The following is a 20003-nucleotide window of genomic DNA, read 5'->3' on the forward strand; positions in this document are numbered from 1 at the left end:
TCAGTCACAGGCTGGAAAAACAAAGATAATGACTTCTGGCTATGTGTTTTTGTGTGTGTAGAGGTCAGGTGTTATGATGGGAGCCTGTGAAATACACAATTTTGTTTCGGTTCTGCAAATTCTGCAATACTTCCTCAAACTAGCTCGTGGAGCTTAGCTGACATTAGTTTCCTTTACGATTCATAGCTTAATTTGCCGTCATAAAAAAAAGTCGTTTAACTTCTTGAAAAGAAATTTTACATTCCACCAATTCGGTGAAAGCAAACGAGCACATCCAAGTTTGCAGCACATGAATCCCCGATGATCACAAAATTGTGGCATTTTGAATTTAATTGGCTTAATGCTTAGAATATTGTTACAACATATTTGGATTGGTGGTGATAGTAAGTTATAACTCTAGCTGTGTCTCATAAAGACGCTGGCACACACCTGCTTTTTGTTTTGCAGCAGCTCTGCAACAACAAAGCCAAGCCTGGCATATTTAACCTGTGGCGTGCTCTTGTGTTATTGCTGGGCTGAAGCCAAACACAACCATGAACCCTCTCTGGAGTGCAGTGAGTGCTCGACCTCGCTGACCTCTCCCAGTCTCTTATCTTTTCTTGATTGTTTTGATTTCCATCCACATCGGAATACTCAGTGCTGTACAGTTTAGAGGCCTCATTTATTAATGAAGCAATTTTATTTTATAGCTCACCCGGTTTCCGAGGTGCTTCTCCCTCACCTTGCCACGTCGCCATTAAGCTGGGGCACCGCCGTGCTGGCGGGAACCTCGTACATCACCGGCTCAACTCTACGGTTTTAGCACGAAGATAAGGTGACAGCTTGCTGGCTCCCAAACGCTGCTTACGTGGGCAGATTTCTTCATCTCCAAAACAATAAATGGCTCTTGCGCACTTCTCCTTTGCCAATAGGCCAGATCTGATTAGAGATTTTACATCAGCCTCAGCTTTCATTGCGACGGATTTCAAGCACAGCCATCATCACCATCTTGTTCTTTTATCACGGCCGTTTGAAATGGTTTTTAGTTTGATTGATGCCAGAGATGACATTTTCAGAACTGTGTTTGCCATTTTGGCCAGATCTCAACTTTTCTTAATCCCCGAGAGCATTTCCCTCTACAGGTCTATTTAATCCAGTGTGAAAAAGAGCTCGGTCTTAAGAAAGGTGCTTTGTTGTTATGGATCTCTCTATTTCACTTTCTTTAGAATGAGAGCGGTTGTCTTCCAAAGGCTGTAACTCTGCGTGTCCAGACAGAGACAGAAACAATGTGTTGTGTTGTGTGTGTGTGTGTGTGTGTGTGTGTGTGTGTGTGTGTGCGTGCGTGCGTGTGCGTGTGCGTGCGTGCACGCCTCTGCCTCCAGTGACCTCAAATTTGCATGCATGTCCATTACTGTGTTTGCATGTCTACGTGTCTTGATTATGATCACATCTTATTGTTGTTGTTCACGCTCCACTGCACACTTTTACTTGCATGGGAACACGGCCAACGTCTGTACCTGTGTGGTGTGTGTGCGTGCAGAAGAGATACAACAGTGTTCTGTGGTTTTATAAGTGAACTTTGGACCTCTCGGGTACACGCTGGAGGCGGGCCAATTTAGCCAACACTGTTTACCTGAGCCTTTATACAATGACTGGGATGGCAGGCGGTGTTTACTCTCTCTTCTGTGCAGCTTCGAGACCGGGAAAATTACATCTCAAGACAATTTGTCTTGTGTACTCTAACCGACTCCAAGTTCAAGAGTCACTTCAAGTGGAAGAATTTCCTGTTTGTTTCTTGGAAGAGATCTTGACCCTGTCAGCCAATAGCAGTGTAAAATCTTCAAATTTAAAGCGCTTGTATCATGAGTGAAAATAAAACTGAGATATATATATATATATATATATATATATATATATATATACACATGACAATATTCAAATCCAAAGCATTAGAAAGAGACATGTCCTCATTTGTTTTGTCTCGGTAACACTGAGTTCAAAGTAGAATGAAAACCACATTGATGGAGGTGACATATCCAAAACTCAGTGAAAGCAGTGTGTTGGCCTATATTTATCTTGCATTATTTAATTGTTTATGTAAGTTAAGGTGTCCCCTTGGAGTACATTTGTTTAAATTTGTCTGTCACCAAATACCCCGGTGTCAAGTTCTTATCTGTTCCCTTCTTGACGCCCCTACTGCAAGTCTTCAAAAGAACCGTGACTAAAAGAAAAAAAACCTCACATGATCTCTGTCTCGAGGGGGCAGGTCTTTTGGCTTTTTGTTCCTGTCAACTCCCAGACAACATTTGAGCCAGTGTATTTGGATCACGTAGCAGTGTTGATGCAGATCCTTCCTCCGGCTGAGTCACATCCTAAAATAGTGTGCTAAAATATATATCTGATATCAGACCTTAGGATAAGAGTTGGGTTGAGGTTGTATTTGAAATACCTTCTTAAAGCTTGCTCAGGTTTAGTTTTGCTGCCTGAGAGGTTCACCTGTAACCTTGTTTAAAAGGGGTTAAAGAGTAGCGGTGTGGTGGGGGTGCAGGACAGGCTCCAACTTCTCTTTTTTTTTTTTTTTTTTTTAAAGTGGTTGCGTTTTCAAGGAAACAGGCTGAGCTGATACTGGCTACCTGCTTTTCAAATGGCTTGTACAAGACTTCAGGTGCTACACTGATCAACAGCGCAGCTGAATGATTCTTAGTTAATCAATAGCCATGAAGGCGTCTCGAGGTTGAGTCAGCCTTACATAAACTGTCTGATACAAACCACTTGTATGGGTGCCTTATAGTCTGTTGTGTATCAGATTGTAATTAGTTAAGGGCGATTCAGGCGCACAAGTGCAGAGATCTGGGGCAGATGTGGGAATAGACCATGGTAAAGGACAAATTATGAATACATTTACTGATGTCCATGAAAATGGAGCGTCTCAGAATGACGAGATTAAATAATTTTACTGAATGCTGTAAAATAAAACGTTCATCCTGGCAGGTGGGAGAATGGAAAGAAAAAAATATATGACCATGCTGTTATCACTTCCTAAATTCGTAATTAATAAGTATACACTGTAAATGAAATGCCTTGAGACGCATACATCGTAAGTAAAATATCCACAAAGTACTGTAGTGTAATATTATTACATTATTCATCCGTTCAATAGTTTAGATATATAGATTAAAATCTTATCAGCGATTCAACAAAACATAAAGCGTCCTCAAGGCTGCAATTACTGCACTTTTATCTTTTTAAAGTGCATTGTACTTAACGTCCTCATTAACTTTTGTGTGAATGCTTACGTAATACGTGCTTTTTTTTTAGCCTGAGCGTATTTGTTTTAGAGTCTGTACATGGGTGGACAACATCTGGATGCACATTTTGGTTTTTCTCCTGAAGCAGACTTTGGCGTAGCTTTTCAGCTTTCTTCTTTTCAACTGCAGCATGTTTCCTTTCAAGACCCAGTGCGACGGGGGCCTGCACATCTGGCCCTGTCCTCGTCTGTCCCGGGCCGTCCTCTGCCGGTCGGGGATTCTGACCACGCACGCAGGCTGGGGAAATATTGTGTACACGGCGTTCCCTCCGACTCCAGCCCTCCTCTGTGTTTTTGCGTGTGAGCCACACTGTACCTCTGTGGGACCGCACAGACCTATTGCCCCTGCGGTTTTACAGAATCCAGAGTTGAATGGTTTTAATCCGTGATGCTATTTGGAAAGAGAGTTATATGAGGTGCTGAATATACATGAGTTCCCTGTGGCACAGCTGCACTTTGAGTTATATCAGGTTCCCCTTTGAGAGAAGGTTTCTCAGTGAATGGTTTTAATACAACTGCATGGCTTGACTGAATTTATGGACACATTTACATATGAACGCAGCATAGCTTGATGTCCTACTGAACAGATTCTGGGTCTGTAGCAATCAATCAGACTTCTCAATAGTGTCGCCTCAACACTTTTGAAAACACAAACAAGGGGTGAGATCCCCGGAGTGAACGTTAAAGATCGGCAGAGTACATTCGGAGTAAACATCTCGGCCTGCTTTTACAAATGAAATTCCCGCACATACGGTAGATCCTCGCTAGATCAGTTACATGTTATTCCATCATCTTTGTTTTGAATCAAAGCTCAGAGTCATTCCTGTGGTCGTGTTGAAAAAGAATAATGGACTTTGTTTGGCTTGTGGAGATCAGAGGCTGATGAAACTTCGTCAGGCTAGTACGAGTACTTGAACGCAGCCTTGGTTACTGCCATCAGTCACTTGGAGGGCCCAGGACGTACTTAAAGATAATAAAGAAAATTATTTCAAAAACATCTGTTTTCTGATGAAACGTCAACAAATAGATACTTTTTTTGGACATTTACACCATCATACAACTTATACAGCATTACGAAGCCATTGAGGTGCATAACATAAGTTTTAGGAAAAATGACAACATCATTTCAAAGTTGGTTATCAAAAAAAATAGCTATTTCATGCGTGATTTATAGTTCTACTTTATTGTGGACATATCTGCTCGTATGTGTTTTTTTTTTATTTTAATGCCTTGTTGCAGGAAGGTGTGTTTGACGCACATCCGTGTAGCTCTGAAGCTGTTATTGTACTTTCCTTCACGATGACCGCCAGTGACTCGTCTCAAATTATCCATGGGAATTTAGTCATTGCTCCACCATCATCTCGCAGGTGACAAAGGATTAGCCTCAACGCTCAGCGGAGAAGCCTGCTGGAGTCTGTGGGAACCTTTCGGTGTTTGGACGGCGCTGACAGTGAGAGCTGGCAGGGAACCTATCATCCAGTTAAATCCAGATCACGCAGACGAGGCCAGACGTGCCTGAGCATACACGTATGCAAGCGTGTGGCCAACCGCACGCATCAGCATACACACGGGAAAACACAAACACAAGCAAGCGCACATCGGGGGGCGGCCCGTCGAGGGCCCAGTTCCCTCCAGTGTTGTCCCAGTTGTTGGTGACTTGGGTCACACAGCTGCGAGCTCGGCCAGATACATGACTGGGAAAAGATGAGGAAAGTGGGGAGATGGAAAGATGGAGAGAAAACAGGGTACAACAAGTGCAATAAGAACGTGGGAACATTAGAGTGAGGGACGCCTTAGCGAAGAATAAAAGAAGTAGAAAAAGAAAGCGGGAGTAAGGGCACTATAGAGTAGGTGAGTGAAGGACAGCTTAAAAATAGGACGACAGGGGCTTAGTCTTTTGGATAAACAAGAAAGAAACATGACTGATTTCGTGATTTTTTTTTTTTTTTTTTCCCAGTAAAATAAATAATTTGTCCTGAAGCTACAGTCTCTCTTGTTTTCAACTGAAGTATATTTTCTAAGCCACTTTTATGGTTTCCTTTTATCGGCTGATATGGCCCATCACAGATACATCCGTATCAGTGTTCACATCGTCCGATATGAAAACGTATTTTTAAAAAAAATTATAACATAATGCAATATGTACATATAGTACATATAATTATTACATCCCCAGTAAAGTTCACCGTTTCAGTGCACTGTTGTTATTTTGGATAATAAAATGTATCTTTAAAAAGTAAAATATTCCGCTTATATTACGCGTCTTTGGCACAAGTGTATGATAACCACATTTCAGTCGATTTATTGATCAGCATCGGCCTAAAAATCCAGTATGTGTATCCAGTATTTGTGGAGCTCTACCATGGAGACAGTTCACTGTTTTGGTCTGTAAATCTTTGAATTCGTAAATATTCCATTATTTAGTACATCTTTTTACCTTCATCTCGGCTGCGGCCGACCTTCTCATTGACAGCCTTTTTGCTTATGATAAACATGCGGTGCAGAAAACATTTTTGGAACTACTCACTGACATTCCAGCAAACTTTACGATAAAATGAAAACCTGCCAACTTAGAGCTGATAATATGATATAGCCAATTGATTTTCCTCTGATTATATTCTAAGGGTCATCTTGTGCAGCTTCACAGCACATCCGCTGGTCTTGTCATGGATTCCGGTGCAGTATGTGCCCATTAGTCCAATGTCACCATTCCATAGTTGAAGTCTACTCAGATTAGACATGGATACTCACAACCACACCAACTCAGACAGCTGAGGTATACAGTACACTAAAGTAACCATAAGCAGATGAATATGGATAGCTGGCACTGAACTCTGTACCCTTTTGTTCTGGGACATGATTCAGCCATGCCATTGCAACTCGGTGTGTTTTGAATCCAGTCTTGGAGTATCACCGTGTATGCTTTCTATTGAGTAAACACAGAATGCTGTAAAAGCAAAAAAAAAGATCCTTTTGTTTTGTGACCAATTTTTTTTTCATGTCAGAAATATGCACTCATACATTTTTTTTGTTTTGTTTAACAGCTTAAATTGATGTTTTGTGATGTGCTCTTAAGTACAGCAGAATAATGACAAACCCAACAGCTCTCTTTTAAAAACTCTGTGGTAAACTAGGTGACCCGTAACAAGTAAAAAAAAAAAAAAAAAAGGCCCAGACACAGCTAATAACAAAGTTCACTGCTATCTAACCTTGCACGGCCAACTGAGTCCACGACCTTTGACCGTTTGTAGAGTACCCATGGAGCAATTAATGAGATCCCTTAACTGCATCCAAACTACTCTGAGAGTCCAATCCCTTATCTGTCAGAGAGGACAACATTGTGTGTGTGTGTGTGTGTGTGTGTGTGTGTGTGTGTGTGTGTGTGTGTGTGTGTGTGTGTGTGTACACACATCTACACATGTTTGCACTAAAACTCAGATGGGTACCCTATGGGCTATGGACGAGAACATACAGTTATTTGTCTTTGGGGGAGATGTGGGTTCGGGGTATGAATGTTGCCTGGCAAGGGTTCACCATACTGTGATACTCCCCACGCACATTCCTTTGGGTCTCGACTATACTTCAGTATTTTCACAGTAAATTTAACCAGAACATCCTGCCCGTTAGAACACAAGGTAAATCTTTACATTATGGCCTGAAGCTGTCTTGACTTCTGCTGAACCGCAGCCCGATGCCAGATGCTGCGAAGTCCCCGAGCTTGTTAACTGCGATATACTGCACACAGCACCGTTTGCTACGATACCGCTTGTCCTGCTATTAGTTCCAGTGGAGGCTACTGTAAATGTGCTGTATATCACTTTGTATGGGCTGAAATGAAATGTAGTAAATTTTGGTAAGTGAAGCATTAAAGTGTGTTGTCTTGAGGAACAGGCACTGGCAGCAGTTCCAGCCTTGTCCTCTTAGTGGTAATGAGCAAAGGTTGGCATGTCATCCAGGCAGCTGTTACATAGCAAAGGAGATTCTATATCAAGGGACTAATCAGGTAAATACAGCTCCTCACAGGCGGTGAGGAGTACACTTGTTCACAAACACACAGCCCTGCTTGTGATGTCCTCTGATTTCGTAACAGCTGTCTTCAGGAAAAAAAACAGGGGAGCAAATGATTCATGTTTCCGACCATGAAAACCTAATTAAAACCCATCTGCAGCTAAATACACCCTATTAAAAGTTGGTCTGTTGTTGCCTCTAATTTTAAATTTAGCAAAACTGAATAACACTGCAGCTAAAGCTGCTATTTATATATCGGCAGGGAAATATATTTGACTGAAGTTCAATACATACAGGATTTATGACATCACTTCTGTGATTAAATGCTTCTGTCCCATTTCTTCAGAGTCAGGGAAGTAAATGTCAGTTTCTTAACATCGCGTAATAGCCTGGTATGATGCCGAAGCGTGTCCACGAGAGGATACCACGTCAGCGTTACATTATGAGGCGTGAAAAATGTACAGATGTATGACCAGGATCGAAGAAGGAATTTATTAACTTTGTATTTCATGAAAGAAGTTGAATGAGAGTCTGTGGAACCAGAGGCTTTTCGGAGTTAACGCCTACTGGCCCTCGCTGGTATTGCAGTTGAAGGCACTTCCACATTGGCCTCACTTTTTAGTGGAAGCTGCGTCCACTTTTATATACAGTCATGAGACTGACACGGTATGCTCTAGTGGACAGATGGGTAAATTACAAGCTTTGGTGTTTTATTGGGTTGCTGTATAACGGGAAGATCTCTCTTGTCAGTCACTCTTGATGCGCTCCTAAAGGTGTGTACGTGCCTGCCATTATTTGTACAAACAGTATTGCTCGTATGTGTGAGAGCATAATTGTCACCATTTGTTTGGCAGAAAAACAACAACAAGTCACTACAGTTTGCAATAGGCTGGAAAGGAAGATATGTTGTCACCTACTGGTTTACCAGAGGAAAGGTTTCAGCACACAGTCATCTTGTTGCTTGCTGGGGGCCAAAACAAATACTGAAAATACACAGGTATACAAAGAAAAGTACTTAATTACATAGAAATGACAGTTACAGATATAAAGTCTGGATGTCTTTTCATGTGTGCACCAATGTGACACCTTATGAAACTGTAGATGATGAAACAAAGAAAGAAAAGAAAAGACAGCCTCCTACTTGAGGTTGAATGACTAAGCTGAATCCTTGAGGATTAAACGTTCTCGAGTTTGAATTACTTGCTCCTAAACATGTCCGATACAAGCCATCCATTTATTCTGCTGACGTTGTGCAATCCCAGTCAGTGGTGTGCTGTCCTGGAAAATAACCTTGAATAATAATCGTGATAAATTATTGTAAGAGTGTGAACTGAGTCAACCTGAAATTCCACTTCTTCAAGGATATATCGGTGACATATTGTTGACCTACGGGCTGTGTGGTAAAACTCACCTGGCTAAATTATCTCTACTATCTAACCGTATACTGCAGTTTTTTTTTTTTCTGATGGTATGTTATAGACTCGCGTTTCTAAAAGACGCAGTGAACCTTCCTGTTTAATGGCCCTGTATATCCACGAGAGAGTTGCTTGAAGCCCCGAACAGACAGCAGAAACCGTTTATACATGGCTGCCTATCATGTCAAACTATCTGCGCATCACAGTTTGTGTATAGTATCAAATGTCACAAACCTGCCTCTTGCCAACAGACGGGGTTAAACGGCGACAGAGCCGTGAGACATTTATGCAGAAATGCTGTCAAACTGCGAAAGGAGTGGGAAATTAGTCGTGGAAAGAGCGGCTCACTTTTTGCCGCACCTGCGGCAGCAGCGTTGGCTCTCCAAAACAATTACACCCCTGATGACACAAGGGACCTTACTACAATTGACGAACCCAGAATTGAAAAGTGTTTAGGGATTAATAAAATACAAGGGAGACAATTCATCTGCCTTGGCGTGGTATTACATGCAAATCTTAGAAGATATGTAACAATGTCTCCAAAGCCATTCCTTGTGAAGGACTATATACGTGAGTTTTAGTACACATGCTACTACAGATTAAATGAGGTGTGAAGATAGCTCCAGTATAATGATTATTCCCTTCAGGTACAGTTAGAGAAAGAGATTTTGCTTTGTCTGCCTGAAACGGACAACTGCAGCAGTGAAGGGATGAAACACGTGGCGCCATTTCAGCAGTCTGTCATTTTCAGCGTGACTCTCGGGCCATTGTGTTCCACTGGACCGGAGACGCATCATACAAGTGTCAGTCTGAGCATGGCACTCGCAGTTATGGCTGCATATCCAGAGGTATCGCCGGCGCTCAATCATTTCTTTGTTCGTTGAGAACACAGTTGTCGAGAACAAACAACAGCAGAACAGTGAGCAAACGGCAAAAGAGCTCCGGCCTCTTGAGCAGCTACTTCATTTGGAAGCGAAGATGGGACAGTCTCAGGCGCACCCGGCGGCCGTCGCCCCTCTCGGGCCTCGGCCGCCCTCGCCCAGGACGCTGTGCGCCCTCCGCCTGGCCGAACCCTCGCCGAGGTTCTGCTGCCACTACCAGCACTTCAGCTATCCTGAGAGAGCTACCATGAGCTACTCGCCCCCTTATTCACCGAGTCTGTTCAAGAGGCCAGATCGGCGGTAAGTGGGGGCAGCAGAGGATAGGAAGTAAATTTGTCTTGTGCGTGAGAGGAGGTTTGGCGTGACAGTAACATGTGTCAGTGACTGATGTGCACATTAGAGGCAGTTCAGCAGACTGTGGGTGGGGCAGACTGGCAGTGTGTCAGCGTCAAAGTGATGTAGAGCTGTGGATGCAGTATTTTTCATTGAATGACATGGATAACAGTTTCGCTTACAGTTTTCATGACGTTCAATCAGGCTAAATAGAGAAGAAAACGGTACAAGGAATAAAGCCTCCCGTGTATTCTCTGTATCAGATGTACTGAAAGAGTATACTCTATAGTAACATGTGCTCATTTCTCGAACATAATCCCCCATGATCCTACGGTTGAAAGTCATCTTTTGAATTTCCGCTAATAAACTGATATCTACGTTGTGTGTTATTGTGCTCGCAGCATTGAAAGCTGAGTGATATCTCTGCCAGTCTTTGGATAACAATGTCAATCCTGTCTTCCCCCTTCTGCACACACAAGTGCTCGATGCCGTCTATCACCTAAAGAAATACTACATGCAATCTGCGGGCAGGAATTGAGAGCCTGTTACATTTATTGAAACATCTCACGAGAAATACCGAGGCCGTGCACCTCGTTGTTATTCATGGCTCAGGGGACTGGAGGTGATGTGATAATAATGACCGCCTCTGGGCGTCCTAGTGTGCGTAGCTCGTTCGGTATTCATTGGTTGTAACCTTTCTTTGTTGCCCACACTGACAGATTCCTCTGACATCGCCTCTGGCTGCAACCTATGGCAGGCATGTGTATTCTCAGGTCACACTCCCATACAGGCCATGCATTCTTAATTGCAGGCGGGACACGGTAAAAAGCAACCTTTTGACCCAGAAACAATCTCTAAACGATATCCTTGTGTTTGAGGATCCTTTGGGGATTTGATCACCCGCGTTTCTTACTGCACTGCATTGTGCGGCTACATTTTGAATCTGGTGTGTCAAAACCCCAAAATGCTGTTCATAACAAAAGCTGGAAGGTTGGCGGTAGGTCTCGGCCTCATTCTTCTTCAGCCATTTGTGCAGATGAATCAGCGTATTATATAACGCGGTTGGCTCTTACGCAGGGGACATCTGATGGAAACTGTGGCCGATCCCCGAGCTGCAGAGTGTCTCATTGGATTTGGCCAAATCTGGTCGGGCACTAAGTGTTCCACACCAAATCCAAGATGTACACAAAAAGAAATGCAGGTGATTAAATCCACAGAGGATAAAGACAATTGTATTGTGCTGAGATCTTCCAAGGATCCGTGTTCCTGTTTCTTTTTACTGTGTGTTACTCGGTTAGTGTTCAGAAGCAGGATAAGTCAACACGGGCGGCGCTTAAACTGTTTAGAAAAAAAGGCCGATACGGTTTAAACTAAAGCTGTTTATGTGATGTGTAAACTTGTTTTACTTAAGATTTTTTTTTATTGAAGAAGTTCTGAAACTATGAATACAGCAGGCAAAGCCTAAAAGCCCGTTTACACAGTCATCCCACTGCATGTCGCTCATTAAGTATGTTTTACCTAAGCAGAACAGGAAGGCTCCAATAGTTTCTGCCTGTGCATCTCAGCTGAGCCAAAGGCAATTGGCGTGACTCCTGCCTCCCAAATGGGACTATCACAGCAGGCCAGCGTAATTCACCTGCCTCTCAGTGCTCGAGCGGGGCTTGATATTAAACCTGGCAGTTGCACTGTCACAGCACGAAATCTGAGCCGACAGGCACTATAGGCCCTAATACTCAGTCAATGTGCCGAGTTAGGCCTACCAAAAGTCACCCCCTCCACTCGAATTGTTTTGTTACATAACAGAAATCCTTTTTCTTCTTTCCACAAAATATGTGGCGGCATCAGGGAATTTGGTTTCCGATGGAGAGATCAGAGCGCCAAGGGTCCTGGGTCATTTATGGTTTTAAATGCAGCTCCACTTTTTCAATTCGGTGCCATCTTACATGGAATGTATCTGGAAAGTGATATTTGTCAGTATTTTTATCCACATATTATTCATATAAATATATATTTATTGTTTTTACCATATTAAAATAGACCAATATCTTTTTTTCAAGTATGCCTGAAAATATGGATTTTACGGAGTGGGCATGGACCAAATGTAATGGCTCCTAGAGTCAGACATAAGTCCCACTCAGCAGAGACGTTTCATGAACATTGTCGAGTAGCTGGTGTTGTTATGCGAGCTGATTTGTTGGAAGAAAGTTATTATGCAGAAGCTCCCTAATAAAAATGTAATTGTTTTATAATCAGTGTTGAGTCAGATAATTGCAACGGCGAAATGGAACATAATGTGACAGCCATTAAAGCTATCAAATCCTGCATGGACGCCAAAGCGAAAACAAGGTCTATTGCACAATAACAGCCACAGTTGTTGCTGAGTGGAAAAGGCTGTGTGTGTGTGTGTGTGTGTGTGTGTGTGTGTGTGTGTGTGTGTGTGTGTGTGTGTGTCGGAGAGAGAGAGAGAGAGAGAGAGAGATGACAGCAGGTGTGCTTTCTCTGCGTCCGCTCTAGTCGGCTTCCACCGCAAATTGTATTTTTGACGCTGGTTCGCAGGAGACTCGGTACAGTTTGCGTCGCTCGTGATAACGTGCAAGTTGAAAATGTTCACCCGAAGTGCGAGAGGTCACACACCTGAGAACTGGGCCTCGTTTCTGAAGCCCAACTAATGCAGTCCAGTGAGTAGGTAGTGGTACTTTGTGTAACTTTGGGGGGTAAAGTTGCACGTCTGTGTTAGACCTAAAGTATCCCTGACCGCATTGTTGTTCAGTCACCACATTGCACATAAGCTGCACAAAAAGAAAAAAGAATTCAAAAGGAAGTAGGCTCTGACTCATGATACAATGTTAAATAAATAAATCTGTGAAAAAAAACAAAAAAAAATTCCATGTGTTGTCCAAATAGGGAAAAACACCAAGGAATGGCAGGAAAAGCTGCATGGAAAATTCCTTAGTAAACACAATGTCCATGATCTTCTTCTGAGTGTCACCACTAGAGACCAGCAGAGTTCGTGGGACACATGATGGAAAAATACAATACCTTTTTCAGTGGACGCGTGCACATGGTGCAGGACGTTCCGTGACAAACAACAATAAGTCACGGTGACCGATGTTATTGTCTTAACAAGTAATTATGTGCAGGCGGAGTTGTAAAAGTTCAGGCTTCACTATGCACGTTGAGGACTGGCATAATACATTTGTTCCACGTTCTCTTAAAGGAAATCTTTCTCTAAAATTACTCACGTGATTAAAAATAACCAAAATCACATGAAAATCAGATGAGCTATTTCTCCTGACTAAATCGGATTTTTTTTATTTTTTTTTGCAACACGAGTGACTAATTTATGCAAACATTGTGTGATTGAAGATGTTCAGCTGGTTGTTATGGACTGTTTGTTGCAGCTCGTGTGAAGATTTCGGTCTGTGGGTTAACTGCAGAAAAGTTCAGAAGCGGGGCAGATGTGGTGCTGCGTTCAAATGCTCTTCTGAAACTCGTCCTTCAGAGTAGTGCGTTTGTTTGCAAATAATAAAACCCGAAAAGTCACTATTTTTGGTGGCATTTGTTTAGTTCTGCAAATCAACTGAATAAGAAATGGACTTTGCACTGTATTAAAGTACAAATATGAAAATGCATTTGTTTCAGTGGAGCGATAACAACAAATTTGGGTTATCTTTGATTGGTTGTTTATAAGATCCAACAATGAAAACTGTCATTTGTATTCTTGTAATCTGGTAAAAGTATTCAAGCAAGTATGGATTACTGTAAGAGACCCCACCTAATTCACTTTTATAGGCTATTTAAAATAGATGTGCGTTTGTGCAGAGCTGGATGTTTTCTACCATTTACTTAAAAAAAAAAGAAGAAAATGCTGTGATATTGTAATTTAGCTGTATATATGTTTCTACCTGTTCATGTGTCTATTTATGTCTGTTTCTGTGCATGCACATTGAGAGCAAGTTAAATCTGGAGTCAAATTGCTCAGTGTAAACATACCAGGCCAATAAAGCTGATTCTGAAAAAAAAGATCTCAATTAAGAATGAAATAAAGTGAAGAAGCATAAAGTGTAATTTATTACATAACTTTTATTAATTTGCAAAATACACACACGATTATGCGAAGTTAACGCACGTAGTGCGACTTTGTAGTTCTACTTCATAATGTACTTCATTGTATCATATTTTAAAGATTCATCTTTATTCTGCGTGATCGATACATAGGGGGGGAAAAAATACCCTGTGAGTAGTAAAATAAAAAAAATAAAAAGTCTATATAAACAGTAACAGCCTCATTAATAGGTTACGATTCCCACGTGACGAAGCGTACTTTGTTGCGGACCCCTCCGGATTCATTATATAAAAAGTCGGGGTGTCACAGAATCACGGTTCCAGGTCTAGTTTTTCCCACGGCGCGGGAAGACAACCGTAAAACCCGCCCCTGTCCGTCCCTCCGCCCCTTTGACATAACGCGTGCCCGCGTCACATGACGTCGGGAGGCAAGTCATTCAAATAGAAGCCGGTGGCAGAAATAGCATCAGACAGTCGCTCGTTAAAAACAGCGAAGCTTCCCCGGGACCCGACACAGCACTGCGTTCAGCCATAGGCGAGTTAGTGCATCGCTACTAAAACAACAACAACAACAACAACAACAACAAAAAACCCCGAACAAAAAACACACCCGGATACTCACGAAGGTGACCGACCAGTCGCAAACGTGGCGAGAAGTATAATCCAAACGAGTCTGGTACTCAACATGAGCACGGAGATGTTCGCCAAATCCCCAATGGAGGTGGCCGTCTACGAGTTGCATAACTTCTCCATCTCCTTCTTCTCCTCGCTGCTCGGAGGAGACGTCGTATCGGTCAAACTTGACAACAGGTAAATTTCGCGACGCGGCCGTCGACGCTCTCGAACGTCCGCATTTCGTGACGAATTCGCCCGCAGTTACAGATCCGGCTGGTGGGGGGGGGATCAAATGTGCGATTGTTGTTCCCGAACACCGTCCGGTCAGCCCGCGTTTCTCTGTGCTGCTTGTTTATTTGGACTTTGAACGGATATCTGAGATGCTGTAATTTTTTTTTTTGGGTTGTTGTTATTTATTTATTTTTTTAACCTACCTGTAGCCTATCTGTAGCCCGCATGCTCATCCACTCTGTGCTGGTTACGTGATAACCGGAATTAAAAAAAAACAACAACAACAACAACAACCCTAATCTAGTTTCCAAAGCAATCAACGTGTATTTTTCTCCTGAACAAAACAAAAACAAAAACCAGACAACGGCGGAGTAAACCGTTTTCCTTTCCGTTTTGTGAGCTTTCTGTTTCACTGGCATGGGACGAGTCGGTTCGGGACGCAGCAACTTGTTTTTTCCTTTTGTGTTATTATTATTATTTTTTTTTTTGGAGAATCTTATCTGGACTTTTTTGAGTTGTGGCTGCGGACTGTTGATTCATGGCCTGTGTTTTTTCTCCCCCCCCCCCCCTCCCTCCCTCCCTCCCTCTGTCTCTCTCCTGCAGTGCCTCCGGTGCTAGCGTTGTGGCCATTGACAACAAGATCGAACAGGCGATGGTAAGCTCCAGATAACGCGACATGAAGAAAGCCTTTGCGCCGCACGGAACCCGCTGCACCACGCACGCATCCCGCAACGCCGCGTTCAAGGGCCCAACCCCGCTCACTGACAGCGCACAGTCGGCGCAGCGACTGAGCACCGGTGGGGCTTATGGACAGTGATTGATTCACTTGTTATTTAAAATGGCTGCTGGTAAATCACACCGGACACACAGAGCAGCAACAAACCTGTGAGCTTTTCCTCCCGTTTGTTTGCCCTCAAGAACAATTTGTATAATAATAATAATAATAATACTAATAGGAGTTTATTCGTGTAGTGCTTTTCTAAAACTTCAGTTACAAAGTGCTTCACGTAAAATAAGCCGTTTACAACGGAGCGACAAGTGAATTCTGACGAGTCTTTTAACAACACGATGATCGTATAAAACAATCACCAGAACAAATTAAAACGGGGTGCGACGCGAGTAAGGATCGATCGCCTAAAATCTCCAAAGGCTCTCGTCTAAAAGCGTGTTTTAAGAAGAGACTTAAAAGATGCCACCGACTCTGCAATCCTTATTTCCTCTGGCAGCTCGTTCCATAGTCGGGGGGGGGGGGGGGGCCTCTGACTGAAAATGCTTTTGTCACCTTTAGTTTTAAAACGCGTCTCTGGAACGGATACACTCGTTTTATTTATTTTTTTTTAGTCTCGAGGATCTCAGACGACGGGGCGGGCTTGTATGAAACAATCAGGTCAGCTAAATAGGACGGAGACGGAGACAGAGAGAGACCACGAAGTGTCTTTAAAAGCCAACGGTGAAATCTTTGTAGCAGCGTTGCATGTCGGCATTTACAGAACCGTTATAATCTGTGAAGTCTGCGATGTGTTCTGCACATAACCAGCTCTCTGTGAATGCGCTGGGAAGCACCCTGTTGTGTGAAAGCTGCGCAGGCTAATGGGTGCTTTATTCACAAAGTAGACGACTAGTGCAGGAGGAGGTGGTATACAAGTGTTAAAAAAAACAACAACAATAACAACAACAACAAAAACTTACCGAGACTGATCGTATTTCTGCAGCGCATAATTATTGCAGACTTTCTGGAGGGAAGCTCGCCAACGCGTTAGACTCGGCCGTTTCCGGCGTCTAATAATAACGGGCTCCGTGCGAGCAAACAAGACAAAATGGAGGAGCCGATATCCGCCGGTTCGCAAACCCGGCGACCAGACCCGCCCGCCCGAGCCTCGCAAGTTCCAACGCGCGCCGTGTTTTATGTTTTCCCCCCCGAACTGACCCCCCCCCCCCCCCCCCCCCCCGTCTCTTTTCGTCCCGTCGCGACAGGATCTCGTCAAGAACCACCTGATGTACGCGGTGCGCGAGGAGGTGGAGATCCTCAAGGAGCAGATCAAAGAGCTGGCGGAGAAGAACGACCAGCTGGAGCGAGAGAACTACCTGCTGAAGAACCTGGCCAGCCCCGAGCAGCTGGAGAAGTTCCAGTCTCGCATCCCGACGGACGCGCCGCCGCCCCTGGACAATCAGGGCGCCCAGGCGACCCCGGACCACCAGCAGCCGTGCAACCGCGGCGCTGGCTCTGCTGTATAAGTGGCTCTGCCTTGGGGCGGGCAGAGCCACTATCTCTTTCCAGAAATGGACCTCCATTTGAACGCAAGCGTTGCTAAAAAAAAAAAATCGCCGCCGCCGAGAACCCCTTCGAAAACAACGAAGGCGAAGCACCGGGGCTGCAAACGAATCGATGGGACACCGCGAATGAACTGTTGACACCGATGAGCACAAAACAGAACTTGAGACGCTCTTGACCGGTGCCACGTCAGGTGCCCCGTCCTCTTGACGCCGTCCAACTCTCTCTTTTTTTGTTTTGTTTTGTTTTTGTTTTTGTTTTTGGTCGTAGCCTCTCTACGTAGACAAGAGTAGAGAGAGGGCTGACTGGACACGGTCGAGCGCTCGCTCTCAGACAGGAGGAGGGGGAGGAGGGGGGGGGGGGAGGCTTTCCACCGCCTGGCCCGAAGCCTCCCATCAAACACCCCGTGTGCTCTCGAGAGGAGGGCGCGGGGGGTGGGAGGGGAGGGGGGAGGCGTTGATTGGGCTGGCCCCGCAGGTGCCGACTTGGGGAAAGTGCGCGGAGTCGAATCCCTCGCGACCCGGAGGAGAGCCACCCGAGACGGTCCTCCCGAGTCTCGGCGAGAAGAGCCCCCACCCATCATGCGGATTTGTCCGATCTAAAAAAAAAAAAAAAAACAACTTTTTCTTTCCCCCCCCCCCCCCCCCCCACCCCCTCCAAGGACTTTCAGCCACACATTTCAGCCGCACAACCCCCAGGAACCCTTCCCGTACCCGCAATGTATTGTTCACATGTTCGTGCGCATCTTAAGCGTAAACACAAATAATCAACAGGACGAGCTAAGGCAACGGAGGCGGAGGTTCACGCAGCGCGGCCTATTAGAGCCGGTTGAAGCGCTGCAGTTGACTGATCAGCATACTGTAATAATTCATAAAATGTAATCTTGCATTGTCTGCAGTTGGGGCTTGCTGCTTATGGGGGAAATTAATCCTGCTATGTCTTCTGTTTTTGTTTGTGATTCTGAACAAAAATCAGTTGTTTGTATAAAAAAAAAAAGAAAAAATAGGATTTTTTTTTTTTTTTTTTTTTTTTTTTTTTTTACAGGAGATAAGATTTTTTTTTTTCTAAAAGGGGGCGTTTGTGCCCCGTGTCGTTTGCCTAACTCTTCACAGGATAACTACAGTGTACATAAGGTCCAAATGTCCTGAGGTAGTGGAGACTGGTCGGCAAGCAGACACCTGCATTTCTCGCTGCAGATGCACTCCTGATTATTTTTATTTTTTAAAAAAAGATTTTTTTTTTTTTTGAAACAGCGTCATCCAGCATCTGGTCTGTTTTCCTCGCTCAGATGCCAACTTGAAAACAACGGCATGACACCAGTGCCTGTAAGTAAGAGACAAAACGCCATTTCCACACTTGAGCTCAGCCGTCGCTGTGGTTTTTCTACCCTACCAAAGACATTTTTTTTGTTGTTGTTGTTTTTGTTTTTGTTTTTGTTTTTGTTTTGCACCGCAGCAAAGGCTGAGCAAACCAGGACCATGTGTATAAGCTCACAGGGGAGAAGTCTTGTTTGTAGCTAGCGCTGAAGTTTGTGTGTGTTTTGTAAAGATGACGGTATCGTTGCTGTAAAGTATCCGCGGAACGGCTGTTCGGCGGTGTTTTGGATACGACTGCACATTTTGCAATAAACCTTATGTTTACATAATGGGGACATCCGGACATGTTGTCGTTTTTTTTGGTCGGGTCCGACTGCGCTCGCGGAGCTCGACGCCGGACGCGCACGACTACTGATGGGGAAAAGCGCGCCGCGCCGCCGCGGACTCCAGGATGTTTCACGCGCGATACAGCGTCTTATTTATCGTCGCTGAACAACGCGCGGGTTAAGCGGGTGGTGTAATAGCATGTAATATATGTAAACAAAAATATGGTACCATCCCATCACAAAACGTCCTTTGTTGGCATTTTTTTATTTTTTTTTTTTATTCTTTTTTATGGTAGTGTTTAGGAATTTGCAAATTCTGTGCTATAGTAAGATTTATTTATTTATTTAAACTCTTGTCTGGGACGTCAGGTGTTTTTTGTTTTTTTTTACATCACCCAGCGGGATCAACCCCCCCCCCCCCCCCCCCTCCCTCCACCCACCCACCCTCTCCCCCTGCCCGTTGTCTGTTCTCAGAACCGAGATTGCATCCGTGGTAGCTGGAGCCGCTCCACATCTTTTGAGTCGACGTTGTTTTCTGGGGAGTTGTTTGTGTTTACAAGGTCAGTCCGAGTAGCAGCGCGTGACTTGTAAAAAAAAAAAAAATGCAGCGGTGGGCCACGAGGCTCCTCCTTGCGCGCACACAGATGCTTTTTTTAGTTATGTCGGACTGGGAAAATACAAATCTTTTGTAGTTTTTTTTTTGTTTGTTTTTTTCTTTTTCTCCATTGAGAATGTTCAGTATTAGTAAGTACGCTATTTTTCTTTTCCGAAGTCCAAAACGGCGCGACCACTAATGATAGCGGAGTAATAACAGCGGGTTGCGTGAGGACTGGAATCTGCCAAAGAGAAGAAAAAAAAAAACAGTTTGTCCTCGTAGCATTTTCCTTCAGACGGATTGGCAGCCAGTCGGTTCAGCCTGCGTGTAACGAGATATGTTGTGGCTTCCCAGACCGGGCTCGCGTCCATATATTGAGCACGAGGGAGACCGAGCTCTGGCCCGGGACCGTCATCGCGGATCAAATGGCACCAGAGTAAACGCGATATCATTCCGGTTCCTCCCCCCGATACGCATGAAGCCGCGCGCTCTCTCCAGGTGTTTTGTGTCAAAGCGAGCTGATTGGATGTGAAGCCGATCAACGTACCTCCTCTGAAATGTATTCTGTATTTAATTAGTGGCGGGAGGGTCGTGCAGTTTATTCACTGAGGAGGACATTTATTTCATTTTGTAAAGGAGGGTAGGGACAGGTGTTTATTG

The 20003-nt window shown here is 44.1% G+C and overlaps 1 protein-coding gene across 2 annotated transcripts in view; it reads left to right on the forward strand.

Moving 5' to 3' along the window:
* Positions 1–18757, forward strand: part of tsc22d3 (TSC22 domain family, member 3) — a 36846-nt gene extending 18089 nt beyond the window's left edge. Inside the window, exons 1-3 of one of the 2 annotated variants that reach the window (XM_069170737.1) lie at positions 13492–14798; positions 15438–15489; positions 16809–18757. In XM_069170737.1, the coding sequence (XP_069026838.1) occupies positions 14674–14798; positions 15438–15489; positions 16809–17069 (438 nt within the window). In that variant the 5' untranslated portion in view covers positions 13492–14673 and the 3' untranslated portion in view covers positions 17070–18757. Of the gene's footprint in view, positions 1–13491; positions 14799–15437; positions 15490–16808 lie in introns of those variants that run through there. The other variant, XM_069170736.1, reaches the window with a different exon arrangement.
* The last annotated feature ends 1246 nt before the right edge of the window (positions 18758–20003 follow it).

The sequence above is a fragment of the Embiotoca jacksoni genome, unplaced genomic scaffold (genome assembly GCF_022577435.1).
Source record: "Embiotoca jacksoni isolate LCO1_2020_lvr unplaced genomic scaffold, fEmbJac1.0.p SCAF_5, whole genome shotgun sequence".
Taxonomy (NCBI): Eukaryota; Metazoa; Chordata; class Actinopteri; family Embiotocidae; genus Embiotoca; species Embiotoca jacksoni.